Raw genomic sequence first — 26,867 nt, 5'->3', positions numbered from 1 at the left:
TAAATAATTCCAATCATATTTATATCCCTGAAAAAATATTATGATTATTATTATTATGATTATTATTATTATTATTATTATTATTATTATTATTATTATTATTATTATTATTATTATTCAAGTATGTTTTAATGGGGATACGTCTTTAATCATGCAGCAATGCTTTGTGAACAAAGACAAACTGACCATAATGAGGCCGGTCCGGTGCCAGTACTGTAAATGCCCTGAGAAACAGAATACGTATTTGCCACAAAATCTCTATTCCCATTAAGATAAAACATTGTTTAACACGTTTTTTTTAAATGGCTCGGTGTATTTTGAATCGGACTTCAAGATTTGTTCTTTCCTTTTATACTTTTCCAGGAGGAAACAGGTTCAGTTTTCTAATACTTCCAAGTTTTTCTTTTTTTTTTTTTTTTTACATTTAACTTCTGATCTGTTGTTGTTGCTTCCAGAGATTCCAACTCCTATGATGTTTGAAGAAACTGACGCTGCGTGTACATGTAATACAAACTGACAAAATCTAACTGATAGTTTTTGTTGAAAATATTAGTTAAAATGCATGTAATTATAGGTGTCCCTGAGGAGACTTGCTTAAGCTTACTTTTGTAACCTAAAAGCTGGCCACGAACAAATTATATATTATATTCAACAGTTTGAGGTGTAGGAAAGGTCTGGAATATCCACAAAATGTGGTTTGTCTTTGAAATTCACATTTGGCCTCTTAAACAAAGTGATCTTTGTCAGGTTGTTATTTAAGGGGTGCTAACCAAGGTTTTAAAATCAACTCTTATTAACACTTGCATTTATTTGGTTGGACCACCTTTTTATTGAACAAAATCTAATCACTACCTAATCACTTCAAGTGTTGTAGTTCAAGCTCACTGCAATGGGCCAGCTGCTATCCGACCATGTGTCATATAGCACAGGTTACCAGGATGCAGCTGTTTATTTATAGTGTTGCATTAAAACATTCATATCTTACATTGTACGTGAAAAAAAGTGCATAACCAAAAGACTCTCGAGACAAAAAAACAGGAATACTGTACATTAATAAAGAGTGCATTTTTGAATACTGGTCAGCACTCCAACAAGTTTCATAAACACCACAGGGGGCTTGAGAAGTGCTTCTGGTTGAAGTTCATGACACAGCAAAGCACATTATTTACTAAGCAATGAAAACCTTGCAGATTGAGCTGCTCATATTTATTTAACACAATGTGCTCGTCAAACAAGTATTGTTCTCTGTATCATAAAAAAAAAAATAATAGATTTACTTTATTGATTAACACAATAGGCCAGAAGGATTAACAAATATTGTTCATCCAAATTATCATTAGAAAAATGTTATTCAGAAAACACACTGAACAAATCAAACCAGAAAAAAACAACTCATATGTTTCATTAAGGGGCTTGAAAGTCATATTAAGCTGTTTAGTAATATAGCAGATATTATACATATATATATATTATATATATTATATATATATATATATATATATATATTGTAGCTTATGAATTACAATGTATTCTAATAACAATTTGAAGTACAAAGATTTGTATTTGCTTTGATTGTTTCTTATATCTACCTAACTATCTCAGTAATCTCCAAAATAAATGATGTAATTTTAGATTATATGATTAGTTGCACACAAGTAGCTATTTTAAAAACAGAAGCATTTAGCAGACTGCCGAAACAACACTCATATCTGTGGCATGAAATCATGAGTACTCACTCGAAAATAGAATTCTTCATTCCACTTTGGATTCAGAGACTGCAATAAAATGAAAGAAAAAAGGTTCATTTTACATTCATGCAAAAAAAAAAAGACACAAGAGATGAAATTAGTGTTTTTGTTAACAAAAATGTGACTTTCACATTTTAGCCATCCACGTTTGTGTGTCTGTACTGTTGTGCAGCAGTGTTGGGGTGTGGTTTCAAATGAATAAGAATGACTTTGGGGGAAAAAAAGGTAAATCGGCACAGATCTATTTATCTTGTTTCTGAGCAACAGAGAATCACGTGAATCAGTGGCAAGTGCTCAGTGGTGCCGAGACTACCCTTCACACACCCCTGTACTGCTACATTACAGTACTGCATTATGTTCCAAAGAACTTTGATAAAGACGTTTGCACAACTAAAAAAGGTGAAAGTGTAAAAACGTCCTTATACAGTACTGTACACCAGCCCCCTGTAGGATACTGTACAGTATTTACTGAATAAAATACCATAGATATGGCATCCTAAGTTTACTTTTACAGAGGACATTTAAAAGCAGTTTCAACCCAAATGATTTTTACATAACTTTAATCTGGGATGGGTTCCAACTCAGCTCCCCAAAGTAAAATGCAATGCTATTCACAAGCCAACAGTAGAACATTAGTCAGCACTAATTCCATTTTATACTGCACTTTAGAAGTTAAAAAGACATGCTGTACTGTACAAAAGGTGTTGATTCCTGTTGATTTTAAAATCAGCAAAACTTGTGATAAAAAAAACAAGAACAAGAAAATAGTATTATACTGTATAAACTATGCACTACTCCGGTAATGTTCAAAACCATTACAATGAGTATATATATATATATATATATATACACACACACACACACACACACACACACATACACATACATAAAACTGAATAATTGATACAAAAAAATCAGTCCTTCAGCTGTATGGAAAAAGCAGTGCTGTACATATATATGTTTGAAAGGAGGATGCAGTGTACAAAAATTAAAAATTAAAAGAATGTCTGTGTGTCTGTACCGTATTTGCTGTATAAAAATGTACATTTGCATTCCTGCAGGTAATGCAGTATACTATTCCTTTAGAGGTGCATGTAAAAGGTTAATGGATGTTGAATGATGACTTAGTGCCTCTGATCTCTGCTTGGGTGTTAATGTATTTACAGGCAGTACATTGTGGTCTACTGCATGGAAGTTCTCCAGAAGGATGAATCTCACTATGGCCTACATATTCTCTTAGATTCTTGTATCTTCTATCGGATATCAGTGGGGGATTCTTGAAAATAAGTACTGTAGACTGTCTTGCTGTAAACATTTAAAGTTTCTTTGCACGGTTTTCTGTATTTCTTTGTTGGTAGGGTGATGAACCAGAGGAATTCTGTCATCTGCGTGTTGTTTAGATTCAGTGATGATCTCGTATATTATATATATATATATATATATATATATATATATATATATATATATATATATATAAATTTGTATATATATACAAATATAACGGAAATGATCTTTTCAAGATATAAAAGGTGCTTCAGAAGAGTATGAGTGTTACTTAAAGAGAACAGGAGATCGGATGGAGGACGAAAACCTCCAAAAATGTATTTGTTAAAGAAAAGCCAATGAGCATGGCTGATTTGGAAGAAGGCCAAGAGATGGTTAATAAAAGCAAAAGTATACTAAAGACAGATTTACTTTCATAGAAAAAAGGTGTTAACAGTACATAATGAAACACCAGCAACACATAAGGGAAACCCTCACAGATACTGTGTGTGTGACTAAACCTCCTGTGTACTCCGGGTTAAGAAATAGAATATGACTATGAATTGAGGGAAGGTAGCCCAGACTTCTCAAAGTACCGAAATGAAACAGGCTTAGCAAGGATGCTTCTGTCAGAGAATAAACTTGCAGGTTTAAAAAATTGTACATTGATGCCACTATCCATATATAAATAAATCAAGGACATCGCTGGAAATTGAATGCAATTGTACTGCACCGTATGCAACACTAAAATGTTTGGTTTACTGGTTATTAAATGGAGCACTGTTTAGTTTATTGTGGTTTTTTTGCATTTTAATTAATGAAGCAGCACTGTTTAATACTTTGCTTTTAAATTTGAATTAATACAATTAATTTGTAAAAGCCAATGCAGCGGGAACTATTGTCTAAGTATGGTTTTGGAAAGAAATGTTCAGTAAAGCAAAAATGATATGTTCTCGAACTTGTTTGGGTACTTGATAAGATTAAATAAAATACCAGTAGTTCAATAGAGATGTGATGTGCAATGTATAACTTGATTTTACTCTCTGTTAATTATTACTTTTTAAAAATGAATAGTTTCTAGCAGTTTAACTAAAAATTAAAATTATTAATGGAATAAAATATTGCAAACAAGGGTTATATCAAAACTATACCTGTGTATCTTTCTTTATATATCGGTGTTGAGAATGTAGGAAAAAAATAATTTGTAAAAAAAGTATTTTAAACACAAAAAGGTGTTTTCCTAAAATTGAAGTCTCAAAAAGGGGGGAGCAACTTTTACACCAGTGCGACCTATAAAATTATTTTTACGGTAAACCTTTTATCTGTTCCTAAGCACTAAAGAAAAACAGATTTGAACCATCTACTGTATTACATATTCTGTCCAAGAGTCAATATTCCCCCGAAGTACATGAATATGTAACTGCCACAGGACATGACAGGCTGTCAGAATAAGCTGTGCGGACAAGGAGAATGATGCCGATGCTTTATCAGAAATGTCATTGGACTTGGAAATGTATATCGGAACGTTTAGATGTCCCTAAGATGCGATTAATGCAGTTAAGCCTCAAAAGCACAGTACAGGAATGAAAGCGTTAGTAAAAGCTACAGCTACAAACACTGTAAATGCTAAGTTATTAAACATTCAGTCAACCCTTACTGTAAGTCAAGTAGACGGGTAGATATACTGTAGATTGCACAAGAAAGTAAAGGTGTTTAGCCAAAAGCAATATGCTTGATTTAAAAAAAAAAAAAAAAAAAGCCTGTATGTAAACTAGAATAGACATGAAAGCAGTTCATGACATAAAATAGCACTATGTGAGGTATGTTAGAAGTGTGTATAAGTCATTTATGGGAATAACTGTACTAATGTACTACTTTCCTGGAAAAGCCATGATGAAAACACAGATAACCTGCAGCTTTAAGCCAGTAAAGTATAATTGTAAAGAGGGATTTAGACATAAAGATGCATTCACAAAGTTGGAAGAGATACTGGGGTAGTGCAGCAACATCTGCACCTAGAGTTGAGAAGGCATAACCTGAGTGGCACTAGTCCAAGTCAGGATTCGTAAATAAATGCTGGGTGACAATGACACAGCTCTAAAGAATCTCTTTTGGACATGTATTGAGGGCATGATGACAGTTCAAACTATTTGGGAATACAGACTGGCAGGAATCCACCTCTATTGTATAGTAATAATTCCAAGGTCACACCGTGTGACCTTTAACACTACCTTGTACTTCCTGCTTTCAAAACTGGTTGAAACAACACACTCGTTATTGTTAGTTTATTCACCATCATTCAAGAAATGGATAACTGACGTGGTTATATGACATGGTTTTATAACATGGTTAGTTAAAGGGTTGAAATGACATACTGTTGGGTGATTTGGAAATAATAATTCCTCCATGCAGGTATTGACAAGAAAAGTGATTATCTGAAAGGACCGTACTCACACAACACAAATGTAGGTTTTTTGTTCTTACCTTTTTGATCTTTTTTGTCTGGATTAAGGCAAGTTCTCGGTTTTCATCTGCTACATATAAGGACAGTTTCACGTAGGGGTCACTGCAAAACAGAAATAAAACCAAAAGGGAGACTGCATCAGTAACGAGAACAAAAACAGAAAGATATACCTAGTGACTGTAGCTAACAAAATAATTCCATGACGTTTCTGCACTACAGAAGTCTAAAATGTATCATTTTAAGAAGTCTACGCTTTAGCAAACATGTTGTTTTATTTTGAAACATTACATATGGAACTACACTGGGTTATTGAATGATCTGACTGTCCCCACCCCTTCAGTGCCACATTTACTGTTATTAAACAACCAGCTGCTTACTCTAATAACTGGCATGATTTGCTGCCAGTAGAATGCTTAAGCCCAAAGACACTCTTGATGTGAAACTGCCCAGGAAGTGCAAGTGTAACAGAAGGCAAGCAAACAGATAACTTTCTTTTACTTGTGTAGTACCAGGTATAATGTTTATAAAAATACATGTTTGTGACAGCATGTTTCTTTAGAAACTGCACACAAGATTTACACAGTGAATGGAACTGACACTTAAGATTAATGACAACAGTCTCTTGGCAAACCAATTTCTATGGTCTCTCAATACAAAGCAAGCAGTCGCCTGGTTCGAGTCAGACCCTGGCTGGCACATGCGGTTGCATTGCTAAGATAAGTGCACTCAAAGAAAAGTCACATTACATGAATTACAATCTAACGTTGCCAGGAGGAGTCCACAACGTTTTATGGCTCTGGATTCAAGACTAAAAATACCACTTCCAAATCTACAGTATCACCTGTGCAATTAAGAAGTAGTAACCTGGCTTCTGAAGCAGTACACACTAGAGATGCAGACAATGCTACAGTGAAATCTGCAGAACATTGGTACAATAGAACAGTAAATAACCCACATAGTATTGACTAAGTAGCTTTAACCAAATCGTAAGGTGCATGATTATAATGCTTTTTCAATATACACATTCAAGAGGAATTCACAGTGCTCAGTGTATCTTAAATGTCACTGTGGCCCTTGATCCAAAACCAGCCACATACTGTATTCCCACAGGAACAACATCCTAAAGCACTTGCATACAGAGGGTTATTGACATCACTGCTGCAATTTACCAATTCACAGAGATTTCCCAGTGTTATTCTGGCTCCCTGCCTGACAGCAATATGCTGCAAATGACTGTTTGGATGTCAAAACAATCCAATTTTCGCATTACGCAGATGTTCAATATGAGTGAATGTACAGTTACATTTGAACTCTTTGCTGTTAAATGCTGACATGTCAATGTAAGATTTCCCTGGATTATGGATTGTGCCAAACTGAATGCTTCTTGATACAAGGCATAGATGGGGACCTTTTTCCAATTTCATACAATAGTATACTGCTACAGTAACATTATAATTCTGTTAATACATAGTACTGTCTAAAATCGATTTCTCATACAGTACCTCGTACCATACAAAAAAGCTTCTTTAAAACTAAAAATAAATCTAGCTACATCGAAAAATCCTGCCTGTCACTCAATACTACTTGGTTTCATTGCATTCTGCATGCAATTCCTACATGTTTATATACAACATAGGATATGATAAACCAGTCAAAAGGGCCTATTTTCACTTTCACTATGGTAATTACATTTTGAAAACATAGGGCCTGCTTCTGATGTCAGCAATTTTATGTACGCTTTTGGGGAGATGGGGAGGAGGGGGGGGGGGGAGAGGAGGAGGGGGGGAGGGGGGGAGGGGGCAGGGGAGAATAGATTTGTTGTAAGAATTAAGCAGCTGGACCAGTATCAAGCTTCCGCTCTTTCTATCTTTTATCTGTTCAGACAAAAAAAAGCTTGTTAGCTATCCTGACTCATTTTTGTTACTAGGAAAGCGAGAATACTTTTTCCATCCCCCAATTCCATAATTCACAAATAAACTGTACAATATGCCAAACGTACCACCTTATTAGTTTGTCTTAAACAACTGGAATGTTAGTTATAACTTAGCAGTTGGTATTTATGATGACAATTATAATCTGTCACAAATAAGTATGGGGGAAAATGTCCATACCACTGCCAGGAAATTGTAAGGTTCCTGGCATTCAAGTTTTCCTAGTACAATTAGGGGGGGCAATCCAGTGGGTGTGTACACTGAAACTTAAACCTAATGTTTTGTTAAATGCTGCTCAAGGAAAAGTATTATACCAAAAATAAAAATGCAGTCTGTATTTTAAACTGTCAATACAAACAGATACTGTGTGGCATCGATGTCATTCATACAGGTTAGACTCCAATACTTTCAAGAATAAAACACTGTGGGGTAAACACCACATTTAGAATGCAGACGTATTTGATTGTAAGTACAGCATAAAGAAATACTGCAATGTTATATATCTAGTTTACAGGGGTGTACTGTCAGCTCAGACAGTTATTTACAAGATACATCATGATAACTGGTAAAAACAGACAATTGGGTTCCCATATATAACAAATTCCAAGAAACGAATTTAAAGTACACATTCTACAGTAATGGCAATCTACATTATTTATTGATTTATTTGACAGACTCCTTTATCCAAGGCGACTTAAAGGTGTTACAGGGCAGTACAGGGTTATAATGCAAAATTCATATTTAAGTAAAGTAATTTACAGTAAGTGCAAATTATACTACTAAAATACAATATGAAATAGGATGCAACAAGTTAGCGTTACAACAAGTTATATCTACAATGACATATTAGTTGTGCAATAGATAGGATAGTTCCTCAGCTGAGGATCTAGTAACGTGGTGTGTTGGTCAGGTGAACACAGTGCAAGTGGAAGTAGATCAAGAGATCTACAAGTGCAGTCTAAACAGGTGGGTCTTGAGGAGGCGGCATAAGGAAGTGAGAGACGGTAGCTGGTTCCACCACAGAGGGGCTAGGGAAAAGAAGGAGAGGGCACAGGAAGGAGAGTGAGGGAAGGCATGACCAGTCGGCCTGTAGAGGAGGCGCTGAGAGGGCGAGAGGGGGTGTAGGGAGACACAAGGGATTGGAGGTAGGAGGGGGCAGTGTGGTGAAGACAGCGGTAGACCAGAACAAGGGTCTTGAATGCAAGCAGAGATAGGTAGCCGGTGGATGGTGCAAAGCAGAGGGGTAGCATGAGAATAGCGAGGTTGGGTGAATTAACAACCCATTTCACAATCTTTTAAAAGATGTCAATTTATTTCAACTCGTAATTACCAGTTTGTAAATATAAAATATATTGACGTTGACTTAAGTCAAACTGCACTTTGAATTACGATATAAAATGTATTATTTTGTACTGTGGTCAGAAGCAATGAACTTTATGTTCATTTCAGGATGATTTTCTTGATGTGGTAACGGAAGGTGACTAGTGTTGACTAATGTTTTCAGTTGATTTTCCAATTTTTCAAATGCCCATTTCTGTACTACAACAGCAGAACATGCTATAAAATGTAAGGAATACTTACTCAAAGATTTGATTGATGATTTTTTTTTTTTTTTAGCAGAGTGGCTTTTTTAAGCAGTAGCATCGCAAAACCATCCCAGAGAGTTACATGGAAAAATAGAAGCTAAAATATGAAATATGTACTAAATATTAGCTGCACAAAATATCAGTCACATTTTGGGGACTTTTCATGAGCTGAATGTGCACAAAGCAGCGCAGATACAGAACTAAACATTATTAATCAAAGAGGTCTGCAAGGATAACTGTTTTTATTTGATGCCAAATATTTGTATCAGTCTAAACCCCCATTTTTTTTTTTTGTTTGTTTTTTTTAACAGGTGCATTGACAAAAAGAATCCTCTAGAACTTCTCACCCAAGTGGATTTTTAGAAAGCATTGCCATCTTTTATAAAATACAACAATGTGACAACTCAAGAACGAATTAAAGGCTAGCTTCCAATTTGGAATCCAGTGCAACCAAAGCCATCCTCTATCAGCAATATTGCTTTATGCTAATTTGCACTTGACTGACTGCTGCAGAACAGCTTGTTTCCTCTGTTGGTCTGTGGCTGCCTTCCCCAGTACGGATGAAGCACTATGTTGTCTGTCAGAGCTGTCTGGAGCACTTTGCTTACAGGACAATTAAGAGTCTCTTTGCTCTGGCATGTCAGCTCAAATCTGAACAACTCATGTTCTACTACTACTCCATAGGGGATGTTTAGGATGAAAACACTCTGTAACACAATTTTTGTTCCTGGGTATTAAGTGTTATTTCCTAATTGCTTATGCCTCAAAAGTATAGAAAATGGCTATTATTCCCCACAAACTTTGCTTTTGTGACCAGGACAGTAATATTTTGAAATGTACCTATTTCCAATGAGAAAACGGGCGAATTTGTGTCTTTTTGTTCACATAAAGTCAGAAAAAACAACATATGAATCCAAATTAACATGTATTTATACTAAAGTAATACAAAAATGACTACAAAAGATTTAGAAGTGAGTAGTTTTTCGAGATTTACGATTATACTGTAAATCACTTTCACGAATCAGCCCCCAAATGTAGTCTCCCATCATGTTCTCGTTATACTGTCCTTGGTAGCGGCGTTCAAAGTCCAGTATATCCTGGTGGAAGCGCTCGCCTTGCTCCTCCGAGTATGCTCCCATGTTCTCCTTGAATTTATCAAGATGAGCATCAAGGATATGGACTTTGAGGGACATCCTACAGCCCATTGTGCCGTAGTTCTTCACCAGAGTCTCAACCAGCTCCACATAGTTTTCGGCCTTGTGATTGCCCAGGAAGCCCCGAACCACTGCGACAAAGCTGTTCCAAGCCGCTTTCTCCTTACTAGTGAGCTTCTTGGGGAATTCATTGCACTCCAGGATCTTCTTTATCTGTGGTCCGATGAAGACACCGGCTTTGACCTTTGCCTCAGACAGCTTAGGGAAGAAGTCTTGAAGGTACTTGAAGGCTGCCGACTCCTTATCTAGAGCTCTGACAAATTGTTTCATAAGGCCCAATTTGATGTGCAGTGGTGGCATCAGCACCTTCCGGGGGTCCACCAGTGGCTCCCACTTGACGTTGTTCCTCCCCACAGACAACTCGGTCCGCTGTGGCCAGTCCCGCCTGTGGTAGTGCGCCTTGGTGTCCCTGCTGTCCCAAAGGCAAAGATAGCAGGGAAACTTGGTAAAACCGCCTTGGAGACCCATCAGGAATGCCACCATTGCAGCCTCTTGATGCCATCTCAGAAAAATGCAGATATGTATCCACTTAGGCAGCTGGAACTAAACTGAACTGGTGGGCTTAAGGCCCCTGTATTTATACTACTATTTATATTACTGGAAAGTTCTAGAAGTTACTCCAAGTTTACTCAGCACTGAATCTATCTGGAATGTTCTGGAAAATAGGTAAATTTCAAAATATCACTGTCCTGGTCACAAAAGCAAAGTTTGTGGGGAATAATAGCCATTTTCTATACTTTTGAGGCATAAGCAATTAGGAAATAACACTTACTACCCAGGAACCAAAAAAAAAAAAAAAAAATTGTTATACGGTGAAATCAACTTGCTACAAATCTGTGGTCTAGGGCTTTCGGGGATCTAAAGCAGTGGAAACAACTTCAAACTGAAAGAATCTATAGCAGGATCTAGAACCTTTTTTGGATGCATGGTCTATAAAGTGTTCCTGATTTCCCCCTCTACCAACGGATAACATTGGTTACCTCGTCAGCTTAGCCGCTAAAATACATTGACTGAGATGCTCACTAATTCATTTTCAGATCCATTCCCAATCGGTTAGCTTAGACTTAACATGAACACTTGACAGAATTTCAGTGCTGGTATGTAAGGTTTTAAATAAAGTAAAACAAGATTATAGGAGCTGGCAATACATACTCACATACTGAATACTTTAAAAGAGAAGTACATATAGAAAAGACCGAGCTGTCAAAACTGCAATTCACCACTTATTACACCACCACTTAAGTAAGGACCTATGTGATGTCTTAACATTATTATTATTATTATTTATTTATTTCTTAGCAGACGCCCTTATCCAGGGCGACTTACAATTGTTACAAGATATCACATTATTTTTACATACAATTACCCATTTATACAGTTGGGTTTTTACTAGAGCGATCTAGGTAAAGTACCTTGCTCAAGGGCACAGCAGCAGTGTCCCCCACCTGGGATTGGACCCACGACCCTCCGGTCAAGAGTCCAAAGCCCTAACCACTACTCCACACTGCTGCCCTTAATTTATTAGGGTATTTGGTGCGCTTCTCAAAAATAAACCCTCAAAAAAGGACCCTACGTATACATAACTTGAGTCACTGCCTAACAAGAAAAACTGTAGAGGGCTAGATAAACGTAATCTTTTACTCATCATATGCCTGGGCAACAACATGCTTTCTATGAAAAGCAAAGTGTTCCTGCTGACCCCCTGATCAGTGTTACCATCAAATACACACTGGTTTGGGATCCGTGAACTGGAGAGTCTGGCTTGAGGCGGACACATTTTGCGTCAATGACCAACTTCAGCTGCACCATTGATTTATGTACTGTAATTCCAAAAGAACCAGCTTAAACAAGAATTGTTCATGGGGTTTTGAGGCAAACTAAGTTATGTTACTACCCATGTGTTTGTGGTGAATGGTGAAATGCACAGCTCAACATTAAAGTGTCTCCACTGGTTCTATGCAACAAAATGACGAGCAGTGACAACCTGATGTATAACATTCTTGCATGACGTGCTGTACAGGTTTCTCCACGCCAGATGGTTCAGGTTCTTGGTGGCAATAACATACACAATTATCGAATGACACACCATGCTGGGACTCTGAAAGGTGGCACCCTATAAATAAGACATACCTTCACTATTAACCAGTAAACATTCTACTGTGCTTAGTCCAAAAGTAGCTGGTATGCTAACGACTAACCTGTACGCTTTTCTTCTAGACAAGTTACAGAGTGAATGAATACCATACAAAAAAAGCTTGTTGACTTTAACAAAGAAGATTTAATGACAACACAGTTAGGTTTTTCAGTAGGCTATATCAGGAAAGGCTTGACCTAATATTAAGATTAGTAAAATTTCAAACAGTATCCAAACAGTATTCCAAAAACACACTTTTATAAAACTGCTTTCTAATCTTAGTGGGTTTTAATGTAACTTTAAATTTGCTGCTTTTGTACTGTGTATATTATTTATTTAAATATGTTATTTAAATGGTCTGATTGTGGCAGTTGTATGTGTGACATGCTATACAAATATACTGTGGTTTGTTCTTTTTTTCTGCTATGTACTGTACAGTGCTTTGCGATACTTTTGTATAAAAAGCATAATATAAATGCAATCAATCAATCAATAAATAAATAAATAAATAAATAAATAAATGTGAGAGTACTGCTACCACTGCATTCATATTCATATTGTGGATACAATGGATCAGTGTTAATGGAATGCATGATTTCAGTTAAATTAGCTTTTATAGCTGTATTTGGAGATTGGAGATTTATAATGCTGCATTAGCCTGTCTACTTAAAACAAACAGCGCCTCTGTGTTAATTACTTTAACAATAGTTGAATCATGCTATTAAAATTATAGCTTGCAATTATTCAGCACTAATTAAAAGAATCTGCTTAATGTAAACAACCTCAAAAAGCCTCTATAATTTAGTTGACAGAGAAACCCTGCTTAAGCTGTCAATTGCCAACACTGTTTAAGCTGATCAGCAGTCGCACTTCTTTAAAAGATACCTGACTTCAAATGTCATTTAAAAAAAAAAAAAAATCTGAATAAATCCCCTTACATTATCTTTGATGTTTGCAATCGGTATTTTTTTTTAATCCAAACACTCAAATATAGAGTCATTTACATAACGGATAATGGCATTGCCACTAATACTACAACTTCTTCAAGGTATTTATTTACCACTGTTTGTCTGAAATAATAATTTGAGTCCACTGAAAGAGTTCACGTTTTGAGAGCAGGGCTTGAGTGTCTCTGTGAAGAAGTGTCTTAAGAATTGGTGTCATTATTAGTGTCGTCTTTTCCATTATTTAGTGATAACAGAATGGCTGACCTTTATTGAAATCAGTGTCCGGTTGTTGTATTATTGTGTGTTTTTATATTGTCTGTGCTAAGGATATTGCTGTTCTAGAAAGAGTGCAAAGAAGAGCAACCAGAATTATCCCAGGTTTAAAAGGCATGTTGTATGCAGACAGGCTAAAATAATTGAATCTATTCAGTCTTGAACAAAGAAGACTACGCGGTGATCTGATTCAAGCATTCAAAATCCTAAAAGGTATAGACAATGTCGACCCAGGGGACTTTTTTGACCTGAAAAAAGAAACAAGGACCAGGGGTCACAAATGGAGATTAGATAAAGGGGCATTCAGAACAGAAAATAGGAAGCACTTTTTTTTTTACACAGAGAATTGTGAGGGTCTGGAACCAACTCCCCAGTAATGTTGTTGAAGCCGACACCCTGGGATCCTTCAAGAAGCTGCTTGATGAGATTCTGGGATCAATAAGCTACTAACAACCAAACGAGCAAGATGGGCTGAATCGCCTCCTCTCGTTTGTAAACTTTCTTATGTTCTTATGTAAGGTGCTTTGGCTTTATTTCAGAAACGTGTGTTTCTAGCCATAGTCTTTATTGTAGGAAGCACCATTGCCATCCATTTCAAGTTGACAGTTCCATTTCAGACCAACATTGCTTCATGGTCAGTTATGGCTAGATTTGCTTCCAAAGTAGAGAAATAGGCTAGCCGAGGTGCTGTTAAGCTCCCTCTCAAGGTATGCCAACTTTAAATAGTCTCGAATTAGGATGACTGCACTTACTCTACCCAAAAAAATCTGTACTAAAAGTGGAAAGTGTGAACAAGGTACAGCCCGTGATTCATGTGTGGATAAAGTTTGAGTCATTGCAACAAGAACTATTCAGAATGGTTGCAAACACCATAAAAGGTAAACTGTTTTATTAATCACACTCATAGGCACACAAACACAGAGAGAGAAAGAGAGAGAGAGAGAGAGAGAGAGAGAGAGAGAGAGAGAGAGAGAATAATAGATGGGCTTCAGTGAGTTACAGGAAAATAATTTCATTGAGGGTTTCTGACGTCATAAATTACGAGACCGAATCCAGAGATGGAATTGCTTTCCTGTAACTGTCTGAATTTTTTATAATACATGGATACCCTTGTGATGCTAATATTAAAGAAGACGAGGTTCAGCAGTAAAGTTTGTTTTTTCAGTGTTTCAGTGCTGTACAGACGTTCTATGTCGTTATCAGTTTCTCTGAGATACGAATGTACCAACTTTACATTTTGTTGATCACTAATGAACATTTCTTAGTGTGGGTGTTGTCGAGTGATTGAAAACAAGACATTTTGTGTTTGAATTGAAAGTGATGGTCTCAAGGAGTCGAATGGGTCAAAGTTCAAGTATATTTTCCTCTAGAGGAATTACCACTTGACGTCACTACTGTGGTATTATGCCTTTTTTTTTTTAGAATGGCTCAGGATGCAAATAGCAAATATAGCCTTCATCCATGTACATATATATAACAAGTGTGATGGAGAGAGAGAGAGAGAGAGAGAGAGAGAGAGAGAGAGAGAGAGAGAGAGAGATCCAATTTCTTGCATGTGCAAGACCAGATTATGGCACACAGAAAGTATTAATATTAAATAGTTTCTTTATTGCAAAGCTGGACCCCCTTGTGTTTTTATAGCCTACAGATGGCAGTGTGTTTCAGTTCAATTACACATAGGCCCATTATTGCATATTACACAAATGTATTTAAATCTGTACAAATGTCTGCTTGTGTTCTCAGTATTCTCAGTTTTTTTCTGGGACCCAGTTTGAAGTGACTTGGATATGCTGTCACCCACACGTGTTATTTTAGGAGAATTTTGTATTTTTTTAACTTGACAAAACAGAAACACTTTCATAAGTACTGCATCTATTAACTTTCTCAAAAAGGGTGTTCTGTATCTGTCATAAACAACAGTAAAAACATCACACTTGTTATAAACTTTGTTTCCAATTTAAATAATGATCTATAATCATACATTCCCGGTATCTGCAGCCATACAGTACATCTGGTTGCATAACTTTGTACGGACTCGACTAACAAAAGATCCCTGGTTACGTGGGTGAATAGACTTAGCCGTGCAGCTTGGAAATGCACTTCTTCGGGTGAAGAAGATACTCTGTATTAACCAAACAAGTACAACAATTACATATGCACACGCACAAGTCTATTACATTAATATGCAACAGCAGGGAAAACTTACCTGTTCAATCCTATTGGCTCAAACCACCTGGACAGCAACAATTCAGTAAAATAAAAGAAGGCCGTTAGAAAATAGCCTCCATTTGTTTTTGGGTCATATCTTGATGACGGGCAAACCTCTAATGCTAGGGCAAAATGCGTTTGTCCGATTTTGATGAATAAACTTGCCGCAAATGGGAGCAAACTGCCTTTGCCCTGAAACATAATTAAAATGCTTTGCCCCGTCCTTTACCGTCTGTGCCAGTGTTGGTGGTTGGCGTAACTTTTTCGGGGTGTGGCTTCATTACATGTTAACTTTGAGAGATTTTGATGACAGTGCAGACAGGGGTGACTGCATTTCAAACTAGCCAGGAAAGGGGAGGTTTATTTGAAATGCAAGCGCTGTCGATCCCATTACCAAAAGGGAACAGCAAGTGGTGACGGAGCGAGTGACAGAGAAAACACACATTCTTCAAACAATGATCTATGTTTTTATATATACAAAAATACATGATATGGAATACATTACTTTACACAGGTATGAAGTATGGGCTTAATATTATTTAAGGAAACAGCTTTTGATAGTCAACATTAAAATACGTGAAGCCAGCAGGATCATTCTGCCTGGATAGTGTCACTTTGGAGGCATCCTAAAAGCTGTATTGGAAAAAGACATAATTCATCATTTCATCCTTTCAATTGAAGTATTGGGTTAGTAAATTACTGAATTGTCATAAAGACAGCAGTGTATGCAATTGGATGTACTGGATTAGCAAATATCTGCATGTATAATGATTTCTAGATGCATCAATTATTGATCAGCTGTCCTTAAATTTCCTGAGCTTTGATTACATATTGGTGAATATTGGTGAATCAATGCATTAAATGAGAGCCCAGGTTGAAGTCTCCCGTTGCCAGTTTGCATTAAAACATTGATTATGTAGGTATATGTTTATAATAATGTTAGTACGGTAGGTAACGTCAGTGTTGCTAGTAGATAAACTTTTTGGCCACATTGGGCAAGTCACACCAGTTTAGGGCTGTGTTCGAAGGTTCGAACAGAAACTGTTTGACAGTATATGAATACTATAAAATCACACATTAAATGCAAAATTGGATCTTTTGATTTGTATAATGCATAAAATCCACTACCAAATCGTTATACGTAGCAACTCTATATGGTGCCGCTGCCGTGTATGGAGCAGGGTATAGTATCCAAAGCACTGGGGTGGTACGGTTGTAGTGTTTCAGTAAAATATGTAGTACAAGACAGTGTAAGAGAAGTGCTATGGTAGAATATGTTTGAAACATACAAAATATACAATAACAAATTTATTTTATATGTTGAAAATATATGGTGCACCATATATTTTCATTAGTCTGTAATCCATATAAAACAAATATATGGATTACAGACTAAAATGTATTTTAAATATATCCCATATATTTTAAATATATAAAAAGGGGCCAATTTCTATAGATGAAAAGTATAAGGATCATACTTTTCTACCATATATTAAAAATATATGTTTGCTCCATAAGGGCAGTCTGCAATGGAATAGCCTGGACTGGAACCGGCGACGTCCAGGCTATAGGGCGCATCCTGCACTCCACACGGAGTGCCTTTACTGGATGCGCCACTCGGGAGCCCCTAGTATTAATATTTTAAGTAGTAATAAAATGTGACTGATAACCTGCTTGGAATGGTGACTGAAATAAAGCTTTGTTTTGCCTAAGTCCACTGCTTACTGTATGTATCGCAAACATCTTTAATTATGTGTAAATAAACAATGCGTATTTTTATTTAAATTATAAAAACATTATTACTGTTTTAGATAACGTATTTTTAAACTACATGTGAATGTTTTATTCAATTTATATGGATTACCCGTAAAATAGGATTTTCAATAAAAATATAAACAAGTAGCTATGGTGACATCACCAGTAAATTATGCAAATTAGTACCAAAGGTTTGAACCTTCCTTCGGTAATGTGTTCCAAGCCTTCGAAGGTCAAAATGTACACTTTGTTGCAGCCCTACACCAGTTAAATGTTTCATTTATATTTTCCTGATTTAAAAATAAAAGCTTAAAGCGAAATGTGATGCAGACAAACACATTTATTTCAGTTGTTAATTTAACTAAAGTCCTTCTGATTTAATTTTTATTTTTTATAAAAGACTGTTCATTTGAATGTATGTTGTGCCTTGCTGTTTTATATTATGCAGCTTATGTAGCGTTTTTAGTTACTGTAACTTCTGATAAAAACTCTAATGTTTGTTCCTGATTTTGAAAATCAAAATGCATACAAAGGGTATAGTGGGGCCAAAGCATCTGTACTTTTTTGGGGGGTGGGGCGCTGCTCTGCCACTTATTTATTACCTAAAGTCAACATTTTATTTTGACATTTGTATTTTATTAATAAAGACCTGGTCGCAACTCACATCTGTCAAGTGTGAACTGCCTGTACTACTGTCACTCACTATCATACAGCTTACTGTGCCTCAGTAACACAGCACTGGCTGTAGTGGGCAAGGCTTTTTATTTTCTCATAATTATTTCCATTACACGAGAGTAGATGTTAAAACGTCATGCTGATTTGAACTCGGCTCTCGCCAAGATAAGCACCAACTAAGACGTAGCTTTACAGTAAACTAATGTGATCCATCTGTGTCTCCATCCATTTGCGTTTCCTTCCATATGATGACGCAGATATCCTTCTGCCTGGTGTTGATGGCTGAAGTGTAATGCTGGCTCCAGGGATCAGCTTATTTTGCCTCCCTAGCGCATCAGCACACTCTACGGCTGCGATGCTGGCTCCGGGGATCAATCACAGTGCGGTCTCCCCAGCGCATCAGCATGACAACCGTCTGGATTGAGCTAAGTAGGGTACATCTCTGGGGTCTTCAAGTGGGTACCTTCCATCCTCGGCGTTTCGTCGACTAGCCCACGACACCTAAAGAGGGCTCAACCAGAATCTTTCCGTCTCAACCACAGCCAGTTGCTGCTCCTCTCTGCTGCTTCAGATATACTGTACATAGAAATAACCAGGCTGTGAAAAACGACACATTCATATCCTATCTTTGTTTTTGATCCCATGATATGAAGAAGTGTTTAACCTTTCGGTTTTCACCTTTATACTGTAGCCTATCACTGCTTGTGACTTGTTATTCATGATATGTACTGTTAACAATGAATTTTACAAACACAGGTGTACACAAAGCACTTTACTATTATACAGGTACAGTAAATGAATTTAAAAAAAAAAAAAATTTCTGGTTAAGCTCCAATAAGGGCGTTTGTATTTTACACTGGGAAGAAGTCTTAAAAAAGAGGCTGCCATTTGCTTTTGGACACACTCTGTATTATAACATTTGGATTTCTTATGAGGAAAAAGTTGCAAAACAACAGGAAATGTATTATTATTATAATTGAAGTAACTGATTTAACATCGCCACCTGAGTTAGCATACTTTTTTAATTCCTCAAGTGCTAGTAAGTATTAGCTAGTATGTGCAATTTGACTCGGTTGGAATTGAATGTAATGTAGTCAAGGTTGACTGTTCACAATGCAGCTCTATTTTAAGGACAGCTCTGATACTTTGTTTTGCCACTACACCCCGGCTTCATAAACTTTAGTGCTGATCTAAAATAAAAATCTAAAATATTGCTATTCAAAATCACAGCAAAGGCAAACGCTAGGGCAGTCGTTTGCTTAATGGAAATGTCCATTGCTCCTGATTTGCTAGCAGCTTTTGATTCCCACTTTTCCTTCATTGGTCAGCGGAAGCCAGCGTCCAGCTCAAACTCCCTTCAAAACCACAACATGAAGGGGGTGACGCAATCCAGCACAACTTTTGTGTGCTCCTGCGTTTCCTTAAAAAATCGGGCCCTTATGTGTTTTCAAATACAATAAAGTAAGAAATGTCGTCTCCCCAATAGAAATGGTTTTGCAACAGACAATAACACAGCGTCCCGAGTAGCCTACATTTACATTGTGTCTAATTTACAAAATTAATAATAATAATAATAATAATAATAATAATAATAATAATAATAATAATAATAATAATAATAATAATAATAAATGCACTGAATGTAAACGGTTAGGCTACAGAATATTAACACAATTATGTTTTAAATTTAATAGAAAATGCATACCGGTATTTTTCAAAAACAATTTGTATGTTTATTTTCTTCGAGTCACAAATGCAATTTTTTTTTATAGCTGTGGATCTCTAATGGAGCTTACACCAATGAACATTTCTGTTCTGTCCATGGACTGCATAATATCAGTAGGTATAGTTTGTATCACATGGACATTCTGTCATATAACGGCCTCTATTTAAAAGTTTTAGACAGCAAAAAGTATACAAATCAGATTATGCACATGCAAGCATAGTTCTCTCTATGGAAAGCTATCTGGGTCAAAAAAGCATGGTGCTGCTTTAGCACAAATGAGAATCTCATAACAGAAAAAAGACAAGCACATCATTCTGAAATGCCTCACTTAAACAGTGCACAACTAGCTGTAAATCTTGTGTAGTGATTTTTATATAGATTGTATATATTATATATATTTTTTATTGCGACTTTGTTATGTGGAATGTAATAAACAAGAACCAAAATAGTGAGTCTTTTTCCCCTTCATTTTACAACGCCATTTCCACGTTTGTTTTATTTTAAGTGTTTTAAGTTATTTTTCAGTTTTTGTTTGGTTTCGTTCAGATACAGTAAGGCACAAGTAAACCTCATGTTATTACTTTATGAAAACGTGTCTATGGCCAATGTTTACTGTGAAGAAACGGCAATGGCAAGGAATGAAAAAAGAGTTACAAATAAATAAAATGCGGCAGAGGTCACGCTAGCTTTTAAAAATAAAAAAATGTGTAAAAAGTACACCATCTCAAATTCTGCATTTTCAACCATAACATCTTGCATCAACATAGTTGTATTAATTTCCAATGTAACTATTTCAGATTAACAAAGTTAACATGCAAAACAGTACACGGTATAAATAATAGTAGTAGAAATAGACAAAAGACAAGCTTACCATGAAATGTTTTGTTTTGAAAAGCCCCCATTCACAATGTAAAAATCAGTGTCGTAGAACATGTACCAATATCTCTGCGGGTAGCTTGTCAACATCATAACTATTTACAGTTTTGCTGTTTAAAAGTTCTTTAAATTTTCAAAAAATGACTTGTGCACTTCCCAAATCAAAGTCTTAATAATTCTCAGGAGCGTCCATTGAAATTGTCATGTATCAGATGATCCTCACATAAATGAGAGTGTTTGCTGGTCAGCACTCTGTTCTGACAGCTAAAACCCTGTTCTGCTGGTGCACAATTGCAATTCCTGCAAGTTTTGTGAAAGCAGGAAATATGTCGGAATAGTTCAATCAAAACCCTGCAGGCCTCATCCATGGTCTTAAAACCATGATTTTTCAGCATGTGTTTTACTTGTCCAAATTCTTGGCTGAGGCTGTCAGCAGGTAAGATACTCTGATAGAGATTACCGAGTCACTCTAATACCAAAGAGGATGCAGGGAGCAGTGGAACCATTTTTACACATTGCACTGCATAAAACTACTTTGTAATATAAACAAAATTATTGAATAGGGATGAAAAGGGGATCTGTTGTCTTTTACATCTATGTTTTTTGGGGTTTTTTTGCGTTTTATTAAAATGTCCTGCGTATACAATACAAAATTCTACGTAAACGTGACCTCTGAAATGTGGTGTCAACTTTATGTACTAATTATTTTGGCAATAAACAAAACAATGTTTAACTTTGAACTGCTATTTGGCATTCCATTGTTTTGTAGTTAATTCACTCGTGTAAAGTAAGGCCAACACAACATATTCTTTACTTCTGTGATATTTTTCTACTTTAACGTGTTACTGTAACGTCTTGCTGTAAAACACAGGCACACACACGGGCCACGCCCCCTGCCCATGCTGTTTGTTATGCTGTCTCTGCCTGCGTTCTGAGCAATATAACGGCTTTTACTACTTTTTGAAAACAAATGAATATCTGAACTAATATTCAAATTATAAACGAACATCCGAACATGAAAATCCTGTGTTAGTCCCAGCACTAAAATACATACATATTGTAGCGGAGGCGTATCTGGTCCACAGCGGAATAAAAGAAGACAACACAGGATGCAGCTCAAAGCAGTAAAAACTGCTATTTTTATCAAGCGTTAGAACAGTAGGTAAAGGGTCGCTTCTCTCTCTAGATGCAGCTCTGCTCCACGTTTATATAGGCTCCTGCTTATTCCTCATTGGCTGGTGTTTACAGTGACTAATTTACATAACCTCACACGCACAGTAAGCCCGCTGGGGGTGGAGCACACGTAGAATCAGCAGCAGAGCCATTCACAAAACACAGGCAGTACAACTCATTCACATATAACAGTAAAATAATAGCCCTACTCACAGAAACAATTATCCCATTCCCCCCTCAAGTTCAACACCAAACACACAAAGTCCCAGTCTTTGGTTGCGTTTGACCCGATGCTACAATATATTAATACATTTGCAGTGTTCGCTGTTTACAGTAATAATATACTTTATGTTTCTTGTTTTTGGAAAAAATGATTATTTTATAAACTTTGACGTTACTATTTTCACATTATTGAGGGGCAGTAATAGTGCTGCAGTAAATAGGCATATTTTCTAGCTGGAGTTTTCTAGTTAACACAGAATTGGGCTACTGTGATCTTATTCCAACCTTTCGCTTTCTCCTTAATGGTAAGCAAATTATTCATTTTTGCGTTATCGTGAGATTCTTTGAAACTTTGTCTTAACAGTTCATTTTTCGGTTCCAGAAAAACTAATCTTTTTCTTTCTGTTTGCCATATTGGTGTTTAAACTGCTTATTCCCCCTGAATACTCCCCATTGAGTGTTAGCAGTGGTGGTATTCATGTTTCTGATTCTATCTGATTGTAGTAGCCATAAGGGGGGGGGGGGGGGGGGGATGGACGAATAACTCGGCTTCCCCACCCAGGAATTTGAAAAGCCTATCACTCTGATGGTGCTGAATCCTTTTCTAATACCATTTAGGCACGAATGGACCTCTAATTGCATATTGTTTTTACTTTATATGGAATAGGCTATATATCTGCAATGCTTTGAAATGTACTGCTATTGAATATATTGAAACCTAGATGTAAATCCTAGCGGAGTGGAAGTAGTTGAACCATAATGACTTTCATAAAGCTTTCCAAATGCTCAATCACTTTCACACGCTAAGCTTTTTTCTGAAGATGATGTAGGCTAGATGAGGAATATTTCCAAACCTGCAAGTGTCACAAAAGAGTATACAAAGTGGCCTAATCAACCTGCATTCTCTACTAAAAATGTCTACTTTCATTTTTTTACATTGATTGATAAAGGTGCAAGCCTGAAATTTGGGTTACCATTTATTACTTAAAAGGTCCCAAAATTAGATATTTAAAAATGTATACTTTGCGGTTCAGTTACTGAAAGGTTTAAATGACAGTGGGATTATACTTTTTTTTTTTTTTAAATGTAGTAGTTAAAAAAAATAGTTTTTATCATTTTCTCCCCAATTTGGAATAGCCAAATATTTTTAGGCTCAGCTCACCGCTACCACCCCCGCGTTGACTTGGGAGCGGCGAAGATGAGCACACGCTGTCCTCCAAAGCGTGTGACGTCAGCTGACCGCTTCTTTTACACAGTGCAGGCCCACCATGCAACCACCTCAGAGCTACAGCATCGGAGGACAACACAGCTCTGGGCAGCTTACAGGCAAGCCCGCAGGTGCCCATCCAGACCACAAGGGTCGCTGGTGCACGGTGAGCCTAGGACACTCTGGCTGACCAGTTTTTATCTTTTTTTTTTGTTTTACCATCTATTCTAATTTCACTTCAAGCTTTACTACTGTAACTTCTCTGTAAAGTACATTTGCATGAGTACAGCAAACTATAATGCTTATGTATTACCATACTGCTCCAGTAAATAAAGTATTCTGCTACATGTCAATATGATACTGCAATCACAAAACGCTTTTACACAGCACTAGAAAACCTGTGATCTTAACTGCGCACGAGCGGATGAAGAACTGTATTCAGAAAAGTTCATTTTTCTTATCAGTTACATTATGTATTCATTCACCAGGATAACATATTTCTTCCGGACAACAGTGAAACAGACTTCATTTTTTTTTTTTTTTTTTTTTAAACGTACGGTATTAAGCATTGAGAAAATCAGCCCAATGCATCCCCTCCCCACAGACACTCAATAGGAACTCTCTTTATATCCCATGATCCCTTGGCTCCGCTTGATGAAAGTGGAGACAGAGTTGAGTACCTTGGTAATATAAAACATCTTTGGAAGTACCCTCTGCCATTCTTCAAGATTTATTTTTCCTGCACCTTGTTTTTTAAACTGCACTCAGGTGACAAAATTAATTGATCAATTATTTTCTAAATGATCAAAGTCCACAGGTGTGATCAATAGATGAGTCCTTAAATCTATTCAAACCCCTAGTATATAAACATGTGTATATATATATAAATATACACTGTTATATGTGTGGTATGTAATGTTAACCTTAACAGGCAGCTTCCATGAGACTATAAAGTATTATATGAGGAATTGTAATCTATGGATGTCATGTTGCCATTCCCATTGAAAAATATACTGGTGTTCTGAAAAAACCTGTAGTCCAGGGATGTCCAACCACCGTCCTGGAGGGCCATCCCACCCCAGGTTTAACAGGTAAAATTATGTAATGAACTACTTCAAGCTATAGCTGGAGGCTTAATTGGTTCAATTAAACAATTCAGAACAGGGTTGAAACAAAGACCAGGAGTGAAAGGGTCAACTTGGGCCAACTTTGGCCACCCCTGCTTTAATCAATAGCTAAGATGAAGCCAAGTAAAACATCATACAATTTCTACTAACCTTCATAGTAAGAGAGTAGGTCAGGAGTGTTAAAGTACATTTGCTGTTGCTGTTATGTGTAATGCAGCATGTCCTGTTTATCTCCTGTGTAAGTGATTTCTTTGCAGATAATAAACATATCTTAATTGTCGTTATGTTAGTTATGTTACTGTATGGTACTATATTCATACCTGTAAGTTACAAGTTAACTTACAGTTTTAGGCATTCAGCAGTAGCTTCCAAATACCAATTATGTTACATCAAAATGAGAGATAGTCAAGTATATTTTTAGGAGCTATTCAGGAACAGTGATAAATTGCATGAAGATTTTTTTTTTAAAATTATAGGCATATTTATTGAGAAAAACTATATAGGGACAAAAACAACACAAAATTAGTTTAATAAACAAAAAGACAATGAGTTTCAGACACAGCCTATATGCAGTAAAAAAAAATATATATACCAATACAGTACCCAATTTCGTCACTATTTTCTGTCAGCAAAATAATACAGTACTAAAATAGTTCTCAGATTTATCCATTTATATTTGAATTCTGTTGGTAACTTCCTGAATTTACCTAGTACATCTTTAATAAAATATTTATATAAAGGTTACATAAACCTTATAAAGGTTTACTATGTAATTTTGCAGTGCGTACCCATGGTTTGTCATGTCTTTTTAACATGCTTTTCCATAACACTCTGGGCTTTATAATGTTTACCAATGATTTACCATGCTTCCACTGTTATTGGGTTAAATTCTTAAAGGAATATTGTTCAGTTCATAGACCTTTACTAAGCCAAATTAAAATGTTAAATGTATGTGTGGCAGGGCTGAGGCCTACCCCTGGGAATAATATGTTTTGTTTTGGGTTTATAAATTAAATATGTTTTTGTTTTGATTTTAAATAACATTTGGTTACATTTTGTAATAACAAAGTGTGTGCTAGATATGGCATGGCTGGGAGATTAGACTTCCCTCCCTGCCTAATTGAGGTTTAATGTGCAGCAGGTAGGCCAGGTGTTAACTGACTAATTGATGGTCAATTAACTCTGGTCACCTGCCTTTAAAAAACACTATGGTAAATGTGTATTTGTCATTATTGTGTTAGCTCTGTACTTTTTCACATGTGGTCTATATTTCCCCTTATTGAGGAACAGGGATTTCTCCTATGCAGTCGAGCCTGACCTTGGAAAGGTACAGATTATTGAGTCAGCTTGTATCTAATTTGTGAACTGTTGCATGGTCCCACGACAATGTTACAGTACGTCTAAAATAAAATACAACCTTTGTCAATGTACACTAGTAAGTTCATATGACCCCCACACACCATTCTATTATTTGTTCTTTAGTTTTCACATGAGTTTCCCATGAAACCTTTTTTAAATGACAGTCTCTAATTCTCAGGCCTTAACCTTTGGTGTCACCTGCGAGGCTGTGGGAATCTCAGAAATGTCCTGAATGATGTCACTTGTGTATGCATGCCAATAATAATGACAAGACACGGGCTGCCTTCCAACTTCGTTAAATGAAAAGATAGAAGCTTCTTTTGTTTAAGAACCGTACAGTACTCATTTCTGATTTCCCTCAACGTCATTGCCAGTATCCGTTGAGCTAAGCAGTGGATGCCACCAAAATCAACATCAGCAAAAATGTGTAATATAGGATTATCAGTTTCAGAATAAATTTGGAAATAAGACCCTAGCAACATGATCCAGTTAACTGTACTGTAAACTGAATTAACTACAATATATAGGTAACTATTCAATTGTAATAACTAAAACTGTTATGCAATTGGAGTCTAGTTTCCAGTCAATGTTGTATCATATGGAAAATATGAACATCAACCACATTTTATTGGCACTGTACCCCATGTTAGGCAGCAGAAGCTGGATTCCGTGTTTGTAAAAATATTTTAATAGGGCCCATGTACTGAAACATTGAAATAGGGTAGATTTCCACAATTAAGAAAACTCATCCAGTGTCATTTAAACTAACATAGAAATCACAAATGAACATAAGAGAAACAATAGGAACTCACAACTCCCAGACAGATACCTGTCCTGAAGCACAAACTGGAATGCAGAACAATGAGTTTTATACATTTCCATTTAGTACCTGCTTTAGCAAACACATAAAATTACATGAACTAATTTAATTAAAAACAAGTCTCTCTAAGGTAGCATGCTGTTCAGTCTCCAGCTGCAC

At 36.3% G+C, this 26,867-nt stretch overlaps 1 protein-coding gene across 5 annotated transcripts in view; it reads right to left on the bottom strand.

Annotated features, from left to right (window-relative positions):
- The window catches only part of LOC131696598 (E3 ubiquitin-protein ligase NEDD4-like), a 158,186-nt gene that overhangs the window by 88,364 nt on the left and 42,955 nt on the right, over positions 1-26,867 (bottom strand). For all 5 annotated transcript variants that reach the window (XM_059024633.1, XM_059024635.1, XM_059024639.1 and 2 more), the window contains exons 3-4: positions 5,496-5,577; positions 1,737-1,775 (exon numbers count right to left, since the gene is read on the bottom strand). In XM_059024633.1, the coding sequence (XP_058880616.1) occupies positions 1,737-1,775; positions 5,496-5,577 (121 nt within the window). The remainder of the gene's footprint in view (positions 1-1,736; positions 1,776-5,495; positions 5,578-26,867) is intronic.

This window comes from Acipenser ruthenus, chromosome 1 (assembly GCF_902713425.1).
Source record: "Acipenser ruthenus chromosome 1, fAciRut3.2 maternal haplotype, whole genome shotgun sequence".
Classification (NCBI taxonomy): Eukaryota; Metazoa; Chordata; class Actinopteri; order Acipenseriformes; family Acipenseridae; genus Acipenser; species Acipenser ruthenus.
Note: the sequence above shows the minus strand (reverse complement) of the source record. Positions and strands in the feature narration are given on the sequence as shown.